Here is a 21,886-nt window from a genome sequence, read left to right as displayed (position 1 = left end):
CTTTGAAATCTAGACTATCAAAATCTGTCAACAGAGTGAACAAAAAGATGAGCCTTCACTTCAAGTTCCTGAAGCATTACTTGAAACGCGAGGTAGGTTGATCCATTTGTCTTACAAAGAGAGTACATTCACCAAATCTGGATGTATTTAGGTGATGATACAACATGTGTCTATTCTCAAATCTTAACAAGTGTATTTCATTTATGCAGGATTACAGCGCAAGCGGCTGGGAAGACATAAGGACAGTGGTGCTGGCACACCTCCAAAGACTAGACACAACATTAAGTAGCCAATGAGCGTTATGTGTGTGTTGTGTACATATTTGTTATTTATATATCTATTTATCTATTCATATTTCTAACTATTTTTTTACATGTTTACTCGTTTGTTTTTTTAACGTATTAATTTATTTTGTAGTCATGTATTCACAACTCCGAGGAGTAAATCATTTTTTTCATTCTGAATAATGATGTGATTGACTAAGGCTATACATAGCCTAATGTATCAATGTTTCCGTGCATTTTTTTTGTATTCATGAAGGCCATTGCAGACTGTATTTATTATTGCAACCTGATAGGAAATGTTTGTTATTGTAATAATGAAATATATTATAATTAAATAAATGTGTCCTTTACAGCTGTAATCGTTTTTAATCAACTCAATTGTAATTTATCGCATACACACATTTAGCAGATGTTTTAACGGCTGTAGCTATATGCTTGTTTTTCTAGCTCTACCACTGCAGTAATATCTGACAATACAAAACAATACACACAAATCTAAAATAAAATGAATGGACATAAGAAACATAGAAATATGTCGGAGTCCGGAGTATATATACACAGTACCAGTCAAAAGTTTGGACACACCTCAGGGTTTTTCTTTATCTTTACTATTTTCTACATTGCACAATAATAGTGAAGACATCAACACTATGAAATAACACATATGGAATCGTGTAGTAACCAAAAAATTGTTAAACAAATACACATCTATGTTATATTTGAAATTCTTCAAAGTATACACCCAGCTTGGATGTCAGCTATGCACACTCTTGGCATTCTCTGAACCAGCTTCAGGAGGTAGTCACCTGGAATGCATTTCAATTAACAGGTGGTCCTTGTTAAAAGTTAATTTGTGGAATTTCTTTCCTTCTTAATGCGTTTTAGCCAATCAGTTGTGTCGTGACAAGGTAGGGGTGGTATACAAAAGATAGCACTATTTGCTAAAATACCAAGTCCATATTTCTGTCAGGAACAGCTCAAATAAGCAAAGAGAAGTGACAGCCCATCATTACTTTAAGACATGAATGTCAGTCAATGCGGGAAATTTCAAGAACATTGAATGTTTATTCAAGTGCAGTTGCAAAAACCATCAAGCGCTATGATGAAACTGGCTCTCATGAGGACAGCCACAGGAAAGGAAGACAGAGAGTTACATCTGCTGCAGAGGAGAAGTTCATTAGAATTAACAGCTTCAGAAATTGCAGCCCAAATAAATGCTTCACAGAGTTCAAGTAACAGACACATCTCAACATCAAGTGTTCAGGGGAGACTGCTAGAGTCAGTCCTTAATGGTCGAATTGCTGCAGAGGAAACACTACATATTCCCAATTCGATATGTCGGCCAAAGGTGTCTATGATTACTGGGGAGAAGACTGGAACTGATGACATTGCACAACTTGCGAAAATGCGTCCAACACAGGCGTGTCATGTGACGTAAGAAGACGTTTCAGCACCATTGACAGGTATCACTACTAGTGCAAAAACCCATGAAGACGTCAGCGACTTCAACACTTTGAACATAGTCACACGGCAAAGATTCTACCAGTGGTTCTGTGTTGTGGCCGTAGCCCTGTTGCTACTGTTATTGTCCTGCTTACTAGGGTACCAATTCCCCTAGTAAAATATATAGCTATATATTCCCCTAGTATAGCTATAGCTATAGCTATATAGGTAAATATAGCTCTCTGACTCTTTGGTATCACGTTTCAAGTGTCACTATTATGAATCCTCATGGCTGGTCCTATTAAGGCTATATAGAATAACACCAAGGCCCGTATTTATAAAGCATCTCAGAGAGTTGGAGTGAATAAATGCAGCAGAATAATTAGGCTACATCTTTAATTTCAGCCTATAACATGACATTTCAATATGATTCCACCCATGACATTTTATCAAGACCCTGATGGAACAGGTGTTTTCGAACTGGGTTGGAACAAAAGCCTGCACCTTCTCCTGCTGGTCTCCAGGACCGTGCAGACAGTTTTGGTGAACACTTCCCTACAGTATAGCCTAGTGGTTGGAGCGTTGGACTAGTAACCGGAAGGTTGTGAGTTCAAACCCCCGAGCTGACAAAGTACAAATCTGTCGTTCTGCCCCTGAACAGTTAACCCACTGTTCCCAGGCCGTCATTGAAAATAAGAATGTGTTCTTAACTGACTTGCCTGGTTAAATAAAGGTAAAATTAAATTTAAAAAATATACTATGACCTTTACAGTTAAACAGACTTTGAATATTATGAATGAATCCCAATATTATATAGAAAAAGGGAGAAATGAACCAATGCCAAGTTTTTACCTTGCAGAGTGAAAAACGTGCACAGCACTACACACACCACACACACACACACACACACACACACACACACACACACACACACACACACACACACACACACACACACACACACACACACACACACACACACACACACACACACACACACACACAAAGAAGGAACTATTGTCACGAATTATTTTTCATTTCCCCTTGTAATAAAAACGACAAATAGAAAGTTCCAACAAATAATGTTGTCGTTGCTTGTCAACGTTGCATCACCAGCAGACAACAGTAAGGTGAAAGTTGGTTACGTCATTGTGAAAATGAAAGTTGAGAGATGTGGGTATTGACGCTGACGTCCCCATTCACTTTTCATTTGTAGCGCAACAGCAGAGGACTACGGAACAATATTTCGGACTAACTTTGAACGAAACCCACTAAATGAATGTCTTATGTGGCTACATTTTTTAAAGAATTGTGGGTTTTATTTCGACTTCAACGATTTTGTTAGACTTTTTGTTTTTGGTTCAGGCGAAGTTTTTAGCAGTTGAAAGCAAAGCTCGCGAATAGCCTATTATCGCTATAGTAATAGTCTAGCCGATATCTAAATGTAATAATCGTATTTTGTGGTTCAACAATAATTTAAAGTTTATTTCAAGGAGAATGTGTATAGATTTACTTGGATTTGTTCGTCCATGAGACGGAGCAGGCATGGAATTCTTATTGCTGCATGCGCTCGTCTGGAAAATGAAAGTCCCCGCCTCCCGTAGGTTGATCAGGGGAAATTCTCTATACAGTTTTCCCTTTCCCAATTCCAGAAAAAACTACTTAACACAACCAAGATGTTCAAACTTATCTGGAACACTAATAGCGAAACAAACTGCTATTTACATTGTATACAATGCAGAGTTGGACTTTTCTTATTATTTGCAGTATGCAGAGCGTGTGTCATTGCTGTGACTGGATCCGACACCACTCCGGTCACTTGAGCGCAGAATACCTTTCCCTGCAGGACCAGATGGTGAGTTATCAGCACACTGTAAGAGGAGACTGAATGCATGTAGTAAGGACAGCAAAACAACCAACCAAATAAAATAGTCATACGTTTCATGTTTGGCATCTGTGTTAGAAAACGGTAGGCCTATATTTGAATATACATCGTAAAAGGGCGCTAAGGCTATAATGACAGCGAGATCAAATCAAATGTATTTATATAGCCCTTCGTACATCAGCTGATATCTCAATGTCCTGTACAAAAACCCCAAACAGCAAACAATGCAGGTGTAGAAGCACTGTGGCTAGGAAAAACTCCCTAGAAAGGCCAAAACCTATGAAGAAACCTAGAGAGGAACCAGGCTATGAGGGGGGGGCGGTCTTCTTCTGGCTGTGCCCGGTGGAGATTATAACAGAACATGGCCAAGATGTTCAAATGTTCATAAATGACCAGCATGGTCAAATAATAATAATCACAGTAGTTGTCGAGGGTGCAGCAAGTCAGCACCTCAGGAGTAAATGTCTTTTGGCTTTTCATAGCCGATCATTAACGGTATCTCTGCCACTCCTGCTGTCTTTAGAGAGTTGAAAACAGCAGGTCTTGGACAGGTAGCACATCCGGCGAACAAGTCAGGATTCCATAGCCGCAGGCAGAACAGTTGAAACTGGAGCAACAGCACGGCCAGGTGGACTGGGGACAGCAAGGAGTCATCATGCCAGGTAGTCCTGAGGCATGGTTCTAGGGCTCAGGTCCTCCGAGAGAGAGAAAGAAAGAGAGAATTAGAGAGAGCATACTTAAATTCACACGAGACACCAGATAAGACAGGAGAAGTACTCCAGATATAACAAACTGACCCTAGCCCCCCGACACATGAACTACGGCAGCATAAATACTGGAGGCTGAGACAGGAGGGGTCAGGAGACACTGTGGCCCCATCCGATGATACCCCCGGACAGGGCCAAACAGGAAGGATATTTGACAAGTGACTCAACATACTATATTGATTGTTTTCCATGGAGGAGATATCACTAAGCAGAATGCCCCAGTCTTTTCCCCAACATCACTTTACAGACACATAGATGATGCCGAGGTAAAGGCTAGAATCTTTACTAATCATGTTCTGATATGCTTTGGTATTGCGTTCTTGATCCATTGTTATATTGATGCCGTAACGGAAGCCTATACTGTTTCTAATCTTCTTTTTATATCTTCCTGTGTAGTTTGAGGGCAAAGTCAGATTCCATCTATAAAATCACAAAACTGTTTGATGGGAATATGAAGCCTGTCACCTGGGACAAGAAAAACCTGGACGATTTCCTCAACATTCTAGAACGCCAATTTGAAAACCGTCATTCCTGTGTAAGTAACGGGTCTATTTAAAGTATAATCCCTGTTTAGGTCAGGGTTCTCCAAACCATTTCACGGAGAGTTACCTTCCTGTATGTTTTCGCTCCAACCCGAGTTGTAACTAACCTGATTCCGTTTATCAACCACCTAATTAATTAGGTGTGATAGATTAGGGTTGGAGTGAAAACCTACAGGAAGGTAGTTCTCCAGGAACAGGGTTGGATGGTGTGTTACCCTCACCGTTCATGGTGTGTTACCCTCATGTAAGTTTTTGCTCCAACCCCAGTTGTTACTAACCTGATTCAGTTTCTTTAAAAAAAATGTGGGTTCTGGGGAAATACAGTGGGGAGAACTAGTATTTGATACACTGCCGATTTTGCAGGTTTTCCTATTTACAAAGCATGTAGAGGTCTGTAATTTTTATCATAAGTACACTTCAACTGTGAGAGACGCAATCTAAAACAAAAATCCAGAAATCACATTGTATGAATTTTAAGTAATTCATTTGCATTGGATTCCAAAATTAAAATGATAAACTTTCAACACCAAAGGCCAGAAAAAGTTGAATACATTGGCCTTGCTGTCAATCCAGCATGACTTTTGCCATTTTCAAAACAACTGGAAACTCGGAACTGGGAAATCTCAGACTTCAGTGAGTTCAAACAACTAGGAATTCTGGAGGGAAAAAAAAGAGCTCCGACAGGGAAATACGTTTTGAACCGTCATCCAACTCGGAATTCCAAGTCGGGAATTACTGACGTCATGATTTGACCAGTTGTTTTTTCTTGTGTTCCCAGTTGTCTTGGAAGCACCATAAATCACCATAAATCCAGAGAATGCCAGACTTTGATGCCAAAGTTTGATGACAAGATGTGCCCAAAAGATGGACTGCAGCGCCTCCTTTCTGTTCAAGTGAGCATAGCACAACAAGGTGAGTCCAGAAAAGTTTTGCATGCTGCTGCATAAATGATGTAATATGCCAGGGTGATATGTATACTCTAGCTAAGAAAGTAACACTAAGTGTATGTTGTGTAGTAAGCTGTTAGTAGCCCATATGCTCCACCCTGATAAGTTGGTCCATATCCCCCTAATAACTTAGCCTACTGTTCTGACGTGGTGGTGCATATGTAGCCTATAGCCTGTTGTAGAGAAACGTACGCATCAAATATTGTAAGAGCTTTCAATGTCTGCTGTACATGCCCTCTTTTTTTATCCTACGATTCTGACTTGGGGTTAAGGGAGAATACTGTAAGAACGGCCAACGATCTGAATTCTGTCACTGTACATTTCAAAAGTGCTGAACAAATAGTTATATTGACTATGTCCCTCCTTCCTCGCTCATGAATGTCTTCATCAAAATCATCGATAGCCTCTTAACCGCTCATAGTCCCCCTTATGCCGTAGTTTGTACATCTCAATTATCAGTTGAAATCACATTTGTTTAAGCAAGTTAGCTATGTTTTTAAGGCAGTAAATGATGCTGAATGAACTGTTTCCCTGCCAGACAAGGCTCCGCTGATTGCCAGGTGTAGCAGCGGTAAGGATTCACTCCATGGTGCTGAAAAGAAAGGTCTGCTGTTGGGACAGCTTTATGTAGGCCCTACCAAATTGCGGGCATCATTTGTCACCGTTATAGTGCCATTGTTGTACTGTTCAGTGTTATGTTGTATTGGTATTGCTGACATGCATAAACATTTTTGCGGTAGTTTGCCCCACCAAGATTTACATGCTAAAAGCCAACCATCATGATAACCAGTTTGACCAGTGTTCCATTTTGCATATGTATGATGGGATAAATAAGCACAACATCAAACTTTTTCAGTATTTGATGAGTGGGCTGACTTAAACCATTGATGATTGTGTCCGAGCATGAAATGTATGCTAATTTCTCAATCTGTATTCTATTTTCTCAATCTGGACACAATTGACATCTTGCCTGAAGATTTTTTTTTTTTTTTAATACCTCGATGGTCGTTTTCGGGAGCAGTGCTTGCAAGAGAACGTGTACATCAACATTCAACATTAATTTGTTACTTGAAGACACTCATGTAAACAAAGTGGCATAGTTAAAGTGGCTAGTGATACATGTATTACATAAGGATGCAGTAGATGATATAGAGTACAGTATATACGTATACATATGAGATGGATAATGTAGGGTATGTAAACATAATATTAGGTAGCATTGTTTAGAGTGGCTAGTGATATATTTTGCAATTTCCCATCAATTCCCATTATTAAAGTGGCTGGAGTTGAGTCAGTGTGTTGGCAGCAGCCACTCAATGTTAGTGGTGGCTGTTTAACAGTCTGATGGCCTTGAGATAGAAGCTGTTTTTCAGTCTCTCTGTCCCAGCTTTGATGCACCTGTACTGACCTCGCCTTCTGGATGATAGCGGGGTGAACAGGCAGTGGCTCGGGTGGTTGTTGTCCTTGATGATCTTTATGGCCTTCCTGTGACATCGGGTGGTGTAGGTGTCCTGGAGGGCAGGTAGTTTGCCCCCGGTAATGCGTTGTGCAGACCTCACTACCCTCTGGAGAGCTTTACGGTTGTGGGCGGAGCAGTTGCCGTACCAGGTGGTGATACAGCCCGACAGGATGCTCTCGATTGTGCATCTGTAGAAGTTTGTGAGTGCTTTTGGTGACAAGCCGAATTTCTTCAGCCTCTTGAGGTTGAAGAGGCGCTGCTGCGCCTTCTTCACGATGCTGTCTTTGTGGGTGGACCAATTCAGTTTGTCTGTGATGTGTACGCCGAGGAACTTAACACTTACTACCCTCTCCACTACTGTTCCATTGATGTGGATAGGGGGGTGTTCCCTCTGCTGTTTCCTGAAGTCCACAATCATCTCCTTAGTTTTGTTGACGTTGAGTGTGAGGTTATTTTCCTGACACCACACTCCGAGGGCCCTCACCTCCTCCCTGTAGGCTGTCTCGTCGTTGTTGGTAATCAAGCCTACCACTGTTGTGTCGTCCGCAAACTTGATGATTGAGTTGGAGGCGTGCGTGGCCACGCAGTCGTGGGTGAACAGGGAGTACAGGAGAGGGCTCAGAACGCACCCTTGTGGGGCCCCAGTGTTGAGGATCAGCGGGGTGGAGATGTTGTTTCCTACCCTCACCACCTGGGGGCGGCCCGTCAGGAAGTCCAGTACCCAGTTACACAGGGCGGGGTCGAGACCCAGGGTCTCAAGCTTGATGACGAGCTTGGAGGGCACTATGGTGTTAAATGCCGAGCTGTAGTCGATGAACAGCATTCTCACATAGGTATTCCTCTTGTCCAGATGGGTTAGGGCAGTGTGCAGTGTGGTTGAGATTGCATCGTCTGTGGACCTATTTGGGCGGTAAGCAAATTGGAGTGGGTCTAGGGTATCAGGTAGGGTGGAGGTGATACGGTCCTTGACTAGTCTCTCAAAGCACTTCATGATGATGGAAGTGAGTGTTACGGGGCGGTAGTCGTTTAGCTCAGTTACCTTAGCTTTCTTGGGAACAGGAACAATGGTGGCCCTCTTGAAGCATGTGGGAACAACAGACTGGGATAGGGATTGATTGAATATGTCCGTAAACACACCAGCCAGCTGGTCTGCGCATGCTCTGAGGGCGCGGCTGGGGATGCCATCTGGGCCTGCAGCCTTGTGAGGGTTGACACGTTAAAATGTTTTCCTCACTTCGGCTGCAGTGAAGGAGAGTCCGCATGTTTTAGTTAAGTAGCCAATGACCGTTATGTTTGTGTTGTGTAGATATTATTTATTTATATACCCTATTTATTTGTTTTAAACGTATTTATAGTGTAGTAATGTATTCACAACTCTGTGGAGTAAATTCTTTTTCATACTGAATACTCTAGTATTTGATTTAGGCTATACATAGCCTGTAACAGTTTTCTTGAGTTGAAGGAGAGGCGGACCAAAATGCAGCGTGGTTTCTATTCATGGTTCTTTAATAAAGAAAACAAATACATAAATTGACTAACAAAACAATAAACGTGAGAAAACATAAACAGCCTTATCTGGTGCAAACACAGAGACAGGAACAATCACGCACAAAACCCAACACCAAACAGGCTACCTAAATATGGTTCCCAATCAGAGACAATGACTAACACCTGCCTCTGATTGAGAAACATATCAGGCCAAACACAGAAACAAACTAGACACACAACATAGAATGCCCACTCAGATCACACCCTGACCAAACAAAACATAGAAACATACAAAGTAAACTATGGTCAGGGTGTGACATAGCCTCATGTAATAATGTTTTCGTACATTCATTTTTGTATTTATGAAGGCCATTGCATACTGTATTTATTATTGCCACCTTAGAGGAAATGTTTGTTTTTGTAATAATGAAATATTTTACAATGAAATAAATTATTTCACACATTTTTTCAAACTTAACTTCATATTTTTTTACAACGATAATCTTTTTTAATCAAATAAATTATAATTTATCACAAACATATTTAGCAGATGTTTTGATGGGTGTAGTGGAATGATTGTGGTACTAGCTCTACCATTGAAGTAATATCTAACAATACACAACAATACACAAAAATCTAAATGGCAATGGTCTATTGGAGGCGAAGTCAGGTGCAGGAGAGCAGAGTATAATGAACAGGCGCACTTTTATTATTGTTCCTTAAACGAGAGCACTACATAAATCAAACGCGCTCAAAAAAACAGAACATAAAAGTAAATTGTGTAAAATAACACCACAATAACATGACACAATTACACACAAAACATGATGGGAACCAGAGGGTTAAATACAAGTAGATTGATTGGGGAAATGAAAACCAGGTGTATATGGAAGAAAGGCAAGAGAAATGGATATATGACATAATGGAGCGGTGATTGCTAGAAAGTAGGTGACCTTGATTGCCGAATGCCGCCCGAACAAGGAGAGGATCCGACTTCGGCGGAAGTCATGACACTAAAAGTAAAAGATTGCACATAAGACACATAGAAATATTAGGAGGAGCAATGTCTGAGTCCGGAGTATATATATACAGTACAAGTCAAAAGTTTGGACACACCTCAGGGTTTTCTTTATTTGAACTATTTTCTATTTTGTAGAACAATAGTGAAGACATCTACACTATGAAATAACACAAATGGAATCATGTAGTAACCCAAAAAGCGTTAGAAGTTGCAGACTTAACCAACCTGTTGGTGTCTTCAAATGAATGTTGAATGTTGATGAACACGTTGTCTTGCAAGCACTGCCCCTGAAAACAATCCCTCTAAGTATTTTTTAAAAATTACATGGAATACAGATTGCGAAATTAGCCTACATTTTGTGCTCGGACACAATCATCAATGGTTTACGTCAGCCCACTCAACAAATTCTGAAAAAGTTTGATGTTGTGATTTTTAGAGGAGCATTCTTCCATGTTCATCCAATCATAAATGTGCAAAATGGAACACTCCGCCATGTACAACTGGTTATCATAAAGGTTGGCTTTTAGCATCTAAATCTTGGTTGGGCAAACTCCCCCAAAAAATGTTATGCATGCCAGCAAAGCCAATATAACATAACACTAAACAGTACAATAATTGCACTATAACGGTGACTAACGGTCCCCACAAACTGTTAGGGCCTACATAAAGCTGTCCCAACAGCAGAGCTTTCTTTTCAGCACTATGGGTGCTGCTACACCTGGCTATTAGCGGTGCCTTGTCTGGCAGGGAAACAGTTAATTCAGCCTTGTTTCTGCCTTTAAAAAACATACCTAATATGGCTGACTTGCTAAAACAAATGTGATTTCTACTGATAACTGAGTTGTACAAACTACGGCATAAGGGGACTATGAGCGGATAAGAGGCAATCCAAAATTCTGAAGAAGACATTCATGAGCGAGCTAGGAGGGACGTAATCAATATAACTATTTGTTCAGCAATTTGAAATGTACAGTGACAGAATTCAGAACATGGGATGTTCTTACAGTATTCTCCCTGTGCACCAAGTCAGAACCATAGGATAAAAAAGGGGGCATGTAAGCAGACATCGAAAGCTCTTACAATATTCAATGATTAAGTTTCTCTAAAACAGGCTATAGGCTACATATGCACTGCCAAGTCAGAACAGTAGGCTAAGTTATTTTTTATTTATTTATTTATTTCACCTTTATTTAACCAGGTAGGCTAGTTGAGAACAAGTTCTCATTTGCAACTGCGACCTGGCCAAGATAAAGCATAGAAGTGTGAACAGACAACACAGAGTTACACATGGAGTAAACAATTAACAAGTCAATAACACAGTAGAAAAAAGGGGGAGTCTATATACATTGTGTGCAAAAGGCAGAAGTGATCAGATGGTCATGTACAGGTAGAGATATTGGTGTGCAAAAGAGCAGAAAAGTAAATAAATAAAAACAGTATGGGGATGAGGTACGTAAAAATGGGTGGGCTATTTACCGATAGACTATGTACAGCTGCAGTGATCGGTTAGCTCAGATAGCAGATGTTTGAAGTTGGGGAGGGAGATAAAAGTCTCCAACTTCAGCGATTTTTGCAATTCGTTCCAGTCACAGGCAGCAGAGAACTGGAACGAAAGGCGGCCAAATGAGGTGTTGGCTTTAGGGATGATCAGTGAGATACACCTGCTGGAGCGCGTGCTACGGATGGGTGTTGTTATCGTGACCAGTGAACTGAGATAAGGCGGAGCTTTACCTAGCATGGACTTGTAGATGACCTGGAGCCAGTGGGTCTGGCAACGAATATGTAGCGAGGGCCAGCTGACTAGAGCATACAGGTCGCAGTGGTGGGTGGTATAAGGTGCTTTAGTGACAAAACGGATGGCACTGTGATAAACTGCATCCAGTTTGCTGAGTAGAGTGTTGGAAGCAATATTGTAGATGACATCGCCAAAGTCGAGGATCGGTAGGATAGTCAGTTTTACTAGGGTAAGTTTGGCGGCGCGAGTGAAGGAGGCTTTGTTGCGGAATAGAAAGCCGACTCTTGATTTGATTTTCGATTGGAGATGTTTGATATGAGTCTGGAAGGAGAGTTTACAGTCTAGCCAGACACCTAGGTACTTATAGATGTCCACATATTCAAGGTCGGAACCATCCAGGGTGGTGATGCTGGTCAGGCGTGCGGGTGCAGGCAGCGAACGGTTGAAAAGCATGCATTTGGTTTTACTAGCGTTTAAGAGCAGTTGAAGGCCACGGAAGGAGTGTTGTATGGTATTGAAGCTCGTTTGGAGGTTAGATAGCACAGTGTCCAAGGACGGGCCGGATGTATACAGAAGGGGGAAACTGACCAACTTATCAGGGTGAGGCATATGGGCATATGGGCTACTAACAGCTTACTACACATCATACACTTAGTATTACTTTCATAGCTAGAGTATACATATCGCCCTGGCATATTACATAATTTATGCAGCAGCATGCAATACATTTTTGAACTCAGCTTGTTTTGCATGCTCACTTGAACAGGAAGGAGGCGCTGCAGTCCATCCTTTGGACACATTTTTTCATCAAATTTTGTCATCAAAGTCTGGCATTCTCTTGATTTATGGCGCTTCCAAGACAACTGGGAAGTCAAGAAAAAATAACTGGTCAAATCATGACATCATTAAGCTTCATGTCGGAACGCTAGAGATCCCGACTTGGAATTCCAAGTTGGATGACTGTTCAAAACGTATTCTCCCTGTCGGAGTGCGTTTTTTTTCTCCAGAATTCCCAAATGTTTGAACTCACTGAAGTCTGAGATTTCCCAGTTCCGAGTTTCCAGTTGTTTATGAACACATAAAAAGTCATGCTGGATTGACAGTATGGACAATGTACTCAACCTTTTCTGGCCCTTGGTGTTGAAAGTTTAGCCTTTTAATGTTGGAAAGAGACTCTTGAACCCAGACTTGGACCACACACAAGTCTACTGAATAGCAGGCTAGTTATTAGAAATTAGCCACTGATTCCTTCCAAACCCCTCATTGTTGAATTTGCAGTTTCCAACTTGTTGTGTAATGTTCATGTCTAATTTCTGGTGAGCACTTATACGTTTTTATCTACAGCATCTCTTCATATGACAAGGCTTGAAAAGGATTTAACAGTAGATTGTCAATGTGAGTCTTGACAAGCTTGTGAGCTAAGATTTTGAAAGTTGGATGTTGACTTTATCAGTCCAATCAAAGCTACGGTAGACATAACATGATTTAACATAATTGTATCTGTGGCCAATGACCTTGAGCCTTATTGGATGGGTAATTCTAATGTAACTCTATGTCAGCACCTGTTAGCAGTGTACGTTATTCTTCAATAACATAATATCCAAAGCAAATCAGGGGGAGAAAGATTGGTTTATTCAGAGAGGACAAATCAAGATGTAATGCTGGGAGGTAGATGTTCAGTCTCCTCTGTCCTCAGCTTCTCCCCACCGAACAAAGGAACAGGATGCCATTTATAACCCCTCCACCCTAGCCTGGGGTTGACCAATCAGAAGTCCTTGCAGTACACGTCGCTCTGAGTTCAGAAGTGGCATTCCACAGATTCTGAACAGATGTTGAACTGAAGCCCAACTCCTATTTACAATTTGCTATTGACCATTAGTACTCTATTTTGTTGTCCTCTCATCCTCTGCGTTGTGTATTTATCATCAAAATATTCTAAAAACTTCTTAGGGATCAAATCCCGTCAACGGGATCGATTTGACAACATCCGGTGAAATGCAGAACTCCAAATTCAAATGAAATTACTATACATTTTAAACTTTCATGAAATCACACATGAATACATCAAATTAAAGCTACACTTGTTGTTAATCCAGCCAACCTGTCAGATTCAAAAAGGCTTTACGACAAAAGCAAACCATGCTATTATCTGAGGACAGCACCCCATCAAACAAACACAGACAATCATTATTTAACCCGCAAGGCGGGACACGCAACTCAGGAATAACTATATAATTCATGCCTTACCTTTGACGTGCTTCTTCTGTTGGCATTCCAATATGTCCCATAAACATCACAAATGGTCCTTTCTTTCGATTTATTCTGTCGTTATATATCCAAAATGTCCATTTATTTGGTGCGTTTGATCCAGAAAAACACTGGTTCCAACTCGCGCAACATGACTACAAAATATCTAATAAGGTAATCTTTGTCCAAACATTTCAAACAACTTTCCTAATACAACTTTAGGTATTTTTTAACGTAAAAAAATAAATAAAGACGGGATAAACTGCGTTCAATAGCGCATAAAAACAAAGTGGAGCGAGCTTTCAGGTCACACGCCTCTAACAAACAGTATACTTCACTCGACCCTCGTTCTGAACTGCCCTACTTCTTCATTAAAGAAAGGAAAAACATCAACCAATTTCTAAATACTGTTGACATCTAGTGGAAGCGATTGTTTCCTGTGTCAGTGTTTGTGCCACACGGGACTGTTTCATTGCCAGCTCATTTTGTTGTTTTGTATTTGTGTTTGTTGAGTGTTCTTATTAAATACCATGGACACTTACCACGCCGCATATCGGTCCGATCCTTGCCACACCTCCTGTGTGCCCACCAGCACCCTGCCTCATTCAGGGGACTAAACTATTATCCATTAAAAGTATTGCTTGTTTTTTTGTCTCTTTTTCCATTTTGTCTTTTTTCTTATTTCTCCTCCAATCGTAGTAAGACATTCAAGTGTTTAAAACAATGGACAGACTTTATAAATGAAAATCCACAAGGTCAAGTGGGAGCTAAAAGTTCCTGGTCCCCCAGATTATCCTCTACTCCTCACCCAGATCTCCCCACCCCCTTCAGCCACGTGTCCTTGTGTGATTACCACACATAAAACGAACAGGAAAAACATGAACAGCAACACTCACAAAGTACAAAAACACAGTAAAAACAGTTACATAAAGAAGCAAAAGTACAATCATACATAAACTTAAAGTAGAAATGAATATGTGACTAATCAGCAACAAGTTTAATGTGCAACCCCTATGATGGTTAGATGAGATGTTATAAATCCACACTCATTGGTTTCAGACAAGAATGACATTTGGAAAATTTGTACAAAATAAGTTTTTATTCACATTAGCAATATCATCTTTTCACTGGTTTTTCAAGTAGACTGGCAATACAGTTCAGTTCAACACATGTACAAAAGGGAAATACAAAATATAAATTATAAATTATAAAAATAAAAAACAATAATTTATGGATTTAAATATAATAAATAGACTGACAGGGTCCCACATGATTGTATTCATGCTTTATAAACTGGTAAGGGCGTAGCTTCTGAAATGAGTCTGGATGATCAGTACATCTGTGCTGCAAGGATATCCAATCTTTGCAGATGACGTTTCATCTCTTTCCTGATGAGCTCCCACGCCTGTGCACTGTAGTTCTGAAAAACACCAAAAATGTCAAATATTAGAGGGGTGACATTTCTTGGCAACAGAGTAGGACTGGTGCCAAATGTAAAGCTTCTCAGAGTAGGAGTGCTGATTTAGGATCAGTTTTGTCTTTTGGATCACTATAAACAAGGACAGAGGAGACCTGATACTAGATCAGCACTTCTCGAAGATGCTTGATACATATGGCCCCAGAACCCACTTTTTTTAAATGAACACTGCTCAAGTTTAGCCTAGCCTAGTTTATATTCATTTGATTACATGCATTAAACATGTTGCCATATGAAACCAAACTCACCATTTTTCTCAGAACCTTCCTATTCAACTTCTTGAAGTACCGTTTCAGTCTCCTCTCAGGTTTCATGGCAGGTGATACCTGTTGGACAAAATTAAACAAAACATTAGCGTCATACAGGTGTAGGATCTTCATTTGATCAATATTTTTTTTCTTGCACGGCAGGAAATGGAACCTTAACATGTATTCAATGTTTGAAAAGGATTCTAAAGATTGTAATTTCCACTTTAAAATATCAAACTTGATTTGCCATAATGAAATATGAATCAAAGCTTACAAAAAATGTTCATTAATAATAATCCACAATCATTTACATTTCTCATTGCTGCAGTATTATTTATGTGACGTCGCAAAATGGCTCAAAATCTGTAATTACCCATACACAGTAAGTTCGGAAAGTATTCAGACCCCTTCCCTTTTTCCAAATTTTGTTAAGTTACAGCCTTATTCTAAAATGGATTAAAGAAAAAAATCCTCATCAATCTACACACAATATCCAATAATGACAATGCAAAAACATAAATACCTTATTTACATATGAATTCAGACCCTTTGCTTTGAGATTTAAAATTCAGCTCAGGTGCATCCTGTTTTCATTGATCATCCTGGAGATGTTTCTACACTTTTATTGGAGTCCACCCGAAGTAAATTCAACTGATTGAACTTGATTTGGAAAGGCACAAACCTGTATATTTAAGGTCCTACAGTTGATAGTGCATGTCAGAGCAAAAACCAGGCCATGAAGTTGAGGAAATCATCCGCAGAGCTCCGAGACAAGATTGTGTTGAGATACAGATCTGGGAAAGGGTACTTTGTAACCACCAAGACTTCCTAGAGCTGGCCGCCAGGTCAAACTGAGCAATCAGGGGTAGAAGGGCCATTGTCAGGGAGGTGACCAAGAACCCGATGGTCACTCTGACAGAGCTCCAGATTTCCTCTGTGGGGATGGGAAAGCCATCGAGAAAGACAACCATCTCTGCAGTACTCCACCGATCAGGCCTTTATGGTAAAGTGGCCAGACGGAAGCCACTCCTCAGTGGAAGGCACATTGCAGCCCGCTTGGAGTTTGCCAAAAGGCACCTAAAGGACTTTCAGACCATGAGAAACAAGTGTCTCTATTTGGCCTGAATACCAATCATCACATCTGGAGGAAACATTGCACCATCCCTACAGTTAAGTATGGTGGTGGCAGCATCATGCTGTGGGGATGTTTTTCATTGGCAGGTACTGGGAGACTAGTCAGGATCGAGGGAAAGATGAACGGAGCAAAGTACAGAGACATCCTTGATGAAAACCTGCTCCAGAGCGCTCAGGACCTCAGACTCGGGCAAAGGTTCACCTTCCAACAGGACAACGACCCTAAGCATACAGCCAAGACAACACAGGAGTGGCTTCGGGACAAGTCTCTGAATGTCCTTGAGTGGCCCAGCCAGAGCCCGGACTTGACCTGACCGAACATCACTGGATAGACCTGAAAATAGCTGTGCAGCGACGCACCCTATCCAACCTGACAGATCTTGAGAGGATCTGCAGAGAAGAATAACAGAAATTCCCCAAATACAGATGTGCCAAGCTTGTAGCATGATACCCAATAAGACTCAAGGCTGTAATCACTGCCAAAGGTTCTTCAACAAAGTATTGAGTAAAGGGTCTGAATACTTATGTAAATGTGATATTTCAGTTTTTATTGTTAATACATTTGCAAAAATGTCTAAAACACGGTTTTGCTTTGTCATTATTGGGTATTGTGTGTGGACTTGATGATGATGGGGAAATCTATTTAATCAATTTTAGAAAAAGTTCTGTTATAAACGTAACAAAATGTGGAACAAGTCAAGGGGTTGAATACATTTTATATGCACTTTATAAATTTGATTTGATTTGAGATTTGATATTTCCAATTGTAGAGTTAGTAGGCAAGGGGTTACACACTAAACCAGGGCACTCTAACAATGTCCCAGGAGAACTACCTTCCTGTAGGTTTTCACTCCAACCCCAATCTACAACACCTGATTAATTAGGTGGTTGATAAACTGAATCAGGTTAGTTACAACTGAGGTTGGCGCGAAAACCTACAGGAAGATAACTCTCCAAGAATGGGGTTGGAGAGCCCTGACCAAAACAGGGATTATACTTTAAATAGACCCGTTAGTTACTTACACAGGAATTAAGGTTCTCCAATTGGCGTTCTAGAATGTTGAGGAAATCGTCCAGGTTTTTCTTGTCCCAGGTGACAGATTTCATATTCCCATCAAACAGTTTTGTGATTTGATAGATGGTCTCTTTCAGGAATATGACTTTGTCCTCAAACTACACAGGAAGATATAAAAAGAAGATTAGAAACAGTATAGGCTTCCGTTATGCCATCAATATAACATTGGGTCAAGATCGCCATACCAAAGCATATCAGAACATGATAAGTCTTTACCTCAGCATCATCTATGTGTCTGTAAAGTGATGTTGGGAAAAGGACTGGGGCATTCTGTTTTGTGATATCTCCTCCCTGGAAAACAATCAATATAGTATGTTAAGTCACGTGTCAAATACTTCAAGAGCAATCAAGACAGACATAAAGTATAGCTTATACTGCAAGTACAGTAGGCTTAATGTAGATAGCGTCTCTTGATCGAGCTGTCATTATAGCCTTAGAGCCCTTTTACTATGTTCATTCAAATATAGGCTAACAGTTTTTTAACACAGATGCTAAACATGAAACACATTACTATTTTGCTTGGTTGGTTGTTTTGCTGTCCTTAATACATGCATTCAGTCTCCTCTTACAGTGTGCTGATAACTCACCATCTGGTCCAGCAGGGAAAGGTATTCTGCGCTCAAATGACCGTAGTGGTGTCGAATCCAGTCACAACAATGACACACGCTCTGCATACTGCAAATAATAAGAAAAATACAACTCCAGCTCTGCATTGTATACATTGTAAATAGCAGTTTGTTGCGCTGTTAGTTATCCAGATGAGTTTGAACATCTTGGCTGTGTTAAGTAGTTTTATGTGGAATTGGGAAAGGGAAAGCTGTATAGAGAATTCTCCCTGATCAACCTACCGGAGGCGGGGACTTTCATTTTCTAGACTTGCACATGTAGCACTTGGAATTCCATGCCTGCTCCGTCTCCTGGACGAACAAATCCATGTAAATCTATTCACATTTTCCTTGAAATCAGCTTTAAATTATAGTTGAACCACAAAATAAGAGTATTCAATGTAGATATCGGCTAGACTATTACTATAGCGACTATAGGCTCTTCACGAGCTTTGCTTTCAACTGTCAATAACTTCGCTTTAACCGATAAAAAAAAGTCTGATAACAAAATCGTCGAAGTCGACGTAAAACCCACACTTTTAAAGAAATGTCGCCATATAATACATTCATTTAGTGGGTTTCGTTCAAAGTTAGTCCGAAATATTGTTCCGTCGTCTTCTGCTGTTGCGCTTCAAATGAAAAGTGAATGGGGACGTCAGCGTCAATACCCACATCTCTCAACTTTCATTTTCATGATGACGTAACCAACTTTCACCCAACTGTTGTCTGCTGGTGATGCAACGTTGAAAAGCAACGACAACATGATTTGTTGGAACTTTCTATTTGTCGTTTTTATTACAAGGGGAAATGAAAAATAATATGTGACAATATTTCCTTGGTATAGGCTTCGATGTCAGGGATATTTTCCCTACAGAGTCAATCGTTTTTACAGGGCTATTCTACTGTTGTGTGTGTGTGTGTGTGTGTGTGTGTGTGTGTGTGTGTGTGTTACAGTGTTGTGCACGTTTTTGAATGACTATGCAAGGTAAAATCTTGGCATTGGTTTATTGCTCCTTTTTCGATAAAATATTTTGATTAATTCATAAAATACAAAGCCTGTTCAAATGTACAGATCATATACTGTAGTAAAGTGGTCACCAAAACTGTCTGCATGGTCCTGGAGACAAGCAGGAGGAGGTGCAGGCTTTTGTTTCAACCCAGTACGAACACACCTGTTCCATCAGGGTCTTGATAAAATTTCATAGGTGGTTTCATGTTGAAATGTCATGTTATAGGCCAAAATTTCAGATGTAGCCTAATTATTCTGCTGCATTCATTCATAAAGCGTCTCAGAGTTGGAGTGCTGATCTAGCATCAGGACCCCCTCTGTCCATTCATTATAATCTATAAGGCAAAACTGATCCTAGATCAGCAATGCTACTCTCTGAGATGCTTTATAAATACGGGACTTGGTGTTATTTGATATAGCCTTAGTTGTAGGCCTTATGTATAAAAAAAAAAAATTATATTGGGGACCAGCCATGAATCATAAGAGAGACACTTGAAACGTGATAGTAAAGAGTCCGAGAGAGATATTTCCCGTCACATATATCATCAATTTATTGCCTATAGTTTTACAAACATGGCAATAACAGTAGCAAAAGGGCTGCAGCCACAACACAGAACCACTGATAGAATCTTTGCTGTGTGGCGACGTCCAATGTGCTGAAGTGGCTGACGTCTTCATGCGTTTTAGTGCTAGTAGTGATACCTGTTAATGGTGCTGAAACTTCTTCTTATGTCCCATGACACGTCTGTGGTGGACGCATTTTGGGGTTTTCCCAGCTGTTTTACACAAGTTGTGTGGAGTCATCAGTTTCCCCTGAGTTTTCTCCCCAGTAATATTAGACACCTGTGGCTGACATATTGAATTGGGTAGGGGATATGTAGTTTGAAGAGTATTTGTACATTAGGAAGATGTTGCCAAGATATCATAATAGAATGTTGATGTCTAGCCGACATATAAACGATGTAGAACTGTATAATTTAGAATGTGTAAGACGTCAATGAGCAAACAATGTCGAAACTGCATCATCCCAATGTACAGTTGAAGTCGGAAGACTACATACACCTTAGCCAAAAACAATTCATTTCAGTTTTTCACAATTCCTAACATTTAATCCAAGTGAAAATTCCCTATCTTTGGTCTTTATTTTAAGAATGTGAAATATCAGAATAACAGTTGAGAGAATTTTTTTTTTCAGCTTTTATTTCGTTCATCACATTTCCAGTGGGTCAGAAGTTTACATACACTCAATTAGTATTTGGTTGCATTGCCTTGAAATTGTTTAACTTGGGTCAAATGTTTTCGGGTAGCCTTCCACAAGCTTCCCACAATAAGTTGGGTGATTTCTGGCACATTCCTCCTGACAGAGCTGGTGTAACTGAGTCAGGCTTGAAGGCCTCCTTGCTCACACACGCTTTTACAGTTCTGCCCACAAATTTTCAATAGTATTGAAGTCAGGGCTTTGTGAAGGCCACTCCAATACCTTGACTTGTTGTCCTTAAAAGCCCTTTTGCCACAATCTTGGAAGTATTCTTGGGGTCATTGTCCATTTGGAAGACCCATTTGCGACCAAGCTTTAACTTCCTGACTGATGTCTTGAGATGTTGCTTCAATATATCCACATCATTTTCCTGCCTCACGATGCCATCCATTGTTTGAAGTGCACCAGTCTCCTGCAGCAAAGCACCCCCACAATATGATGCTACAACCCCTGTGCTTCACGGTTGGGATGGTGTTCTTCGGCTTGCAAACCTCCCCCTCCACAAGAACGGACTAAGACGATGGTGGAGTGGGGTCCATGTCCCGCGCTAGAGCCGCCACCGTGGACAGACGCCCACCCAGACCCTCTCCTATGGATTTAGGTGTGCGGCCGGGACTTTGCACCTTTGGAGGGGGGTACTGTCACGCCCTGGCCTTAGTTATCTTTGTTTTCTTTATTATTTTGGTTAGGTCAGGGTGTGACATGGGGGATTTATGTGTTTTGTCTGGTCTAGGGGTTTTGTATGTTTATGGGGTGGTCCCTAGTCTAGGTGTTTATGTAAGTCTATGGTTGCCTAGATGGGTTCTCAATTAGAGGCAGGTGTTTATCGTTGTCTCTGATTGGGAACCATATTTAGGCAGCCATGTTCTTTGGGTATTTTTTGGGTGATTGTTTCCTGTGTCAGTGTTTGTGCCACACGGGACTGTTTTGTTGCCAGTTCACTTTGCTGTTTTGTATTTGTGTTCATGTTGAGTGTTCTTATTAAATACCATGGACACTTACCATGCCGCATATCGGTCCGATCCTTGCCACACCTCCTGTGTGCCCACCAGCACCCTGCCTCATTCAGGGGACTAAACTATTATCCATTAAAAGTATTGCTTGTTTTTTTGTCTCTTTTTCCATTTGGTCTTTTTTCTTATTTCTCCTCCTATCGTAGTAAGACATACAAGTGTTTAATACAATGGACAGACTTTATAAATGAAAATCCACAAGGTCAAGTGGGAGCTAAAAGTTCCTGGTCCCCCAGATTATCCTCTACT

At 40.5% G+C, this 21,886-nt stretch overlaps 2 protein-coding genes and 1 pseudogene across 3 annotated transcripts in view; 2 read left to right on the top strand and 1 right to left on the bottom strand.

The window, feature by feature from the left end:
* LOC118384764 (interferon a3-like) overlaps window positions 1–567 on the top strand; it is a 47,855-nt gene extending 47,288 nt beyond the window's left edge. Inside the window, exon 5 of the mRNA XM_052518597.1 lies at window positions 210–567. Within this exon, the coding sequence (XP_052374557.1) occupies window positions 210–296 (87 nt within the window). The 3' untranslated portion in view covers window positions 297–567. The remainder of the gene's footprint in view (window positions 1–209) is intronic.
* A 2,382-nt stretch (window positions 568–2,949) lies between these two features.
* The window catches only part of LOC118381543 (interferon a3-like), an 88,372-nt pseudogene continuing 69,435 nt past the window's right edge, over window positions 2,950–21,886 (top strand).
* On the bottom strand, window positions 14,902–18,998 carry LOC118384400 (interferon a3). 2 transcript variants are annotated; one of them, XM_035770895.2, is made up of 6 exons: window positions 18,601–18,998; window positions 18,340–18,427; window positions 17,969–18,043; window positions 17,701–17,850; window positions 15,544–15,621; window positions 14,906–15,238 (listed from the first exon to the last, which is right to left on the bottom strand). In XM_035770895.2, the coding sequence occupies exons 2-6, from the start codon at window positions 18,424–18,426 to the stop codon at window positions 15,149–15,151; spliced, it is 480 nt and encodes a 159-aa protein (XP_035626788.2). In that variant the 5' UTR covers window position 18,427; window positions 18,601–18,998; the 3' UTR covers window positions 14,906–15,148. The 2 variants fall into 2 exon arrangements, with proteins under 2 accessions (XP_035626787.2, XP_035626788.2); XM_035770894.2 differs by lacking the exon at window positions 18,601–18,998 and having other exon boundaries at window positions 14,902–15,238; window positions 18,340–18,474.

This window comes from Oncorhynchus keta, chromosome 5 (assembly GCF_023373465.1).
Source record: "Oncorhynchus keta strain PuntledgeMale-10-30-2019 chromosome 5, Oket_V2, whole genome shotgun sequence".
Lineage (NCBI taxonomy): Eukaryota > Metazoa > Chordata > Actinopteri > Salmoniformes > Salmonidae > Oncorhynchus > Oncorhynchus keta.
This window is presented reverse-complemented; position numbering and strand designations above follow the sequence as displayed.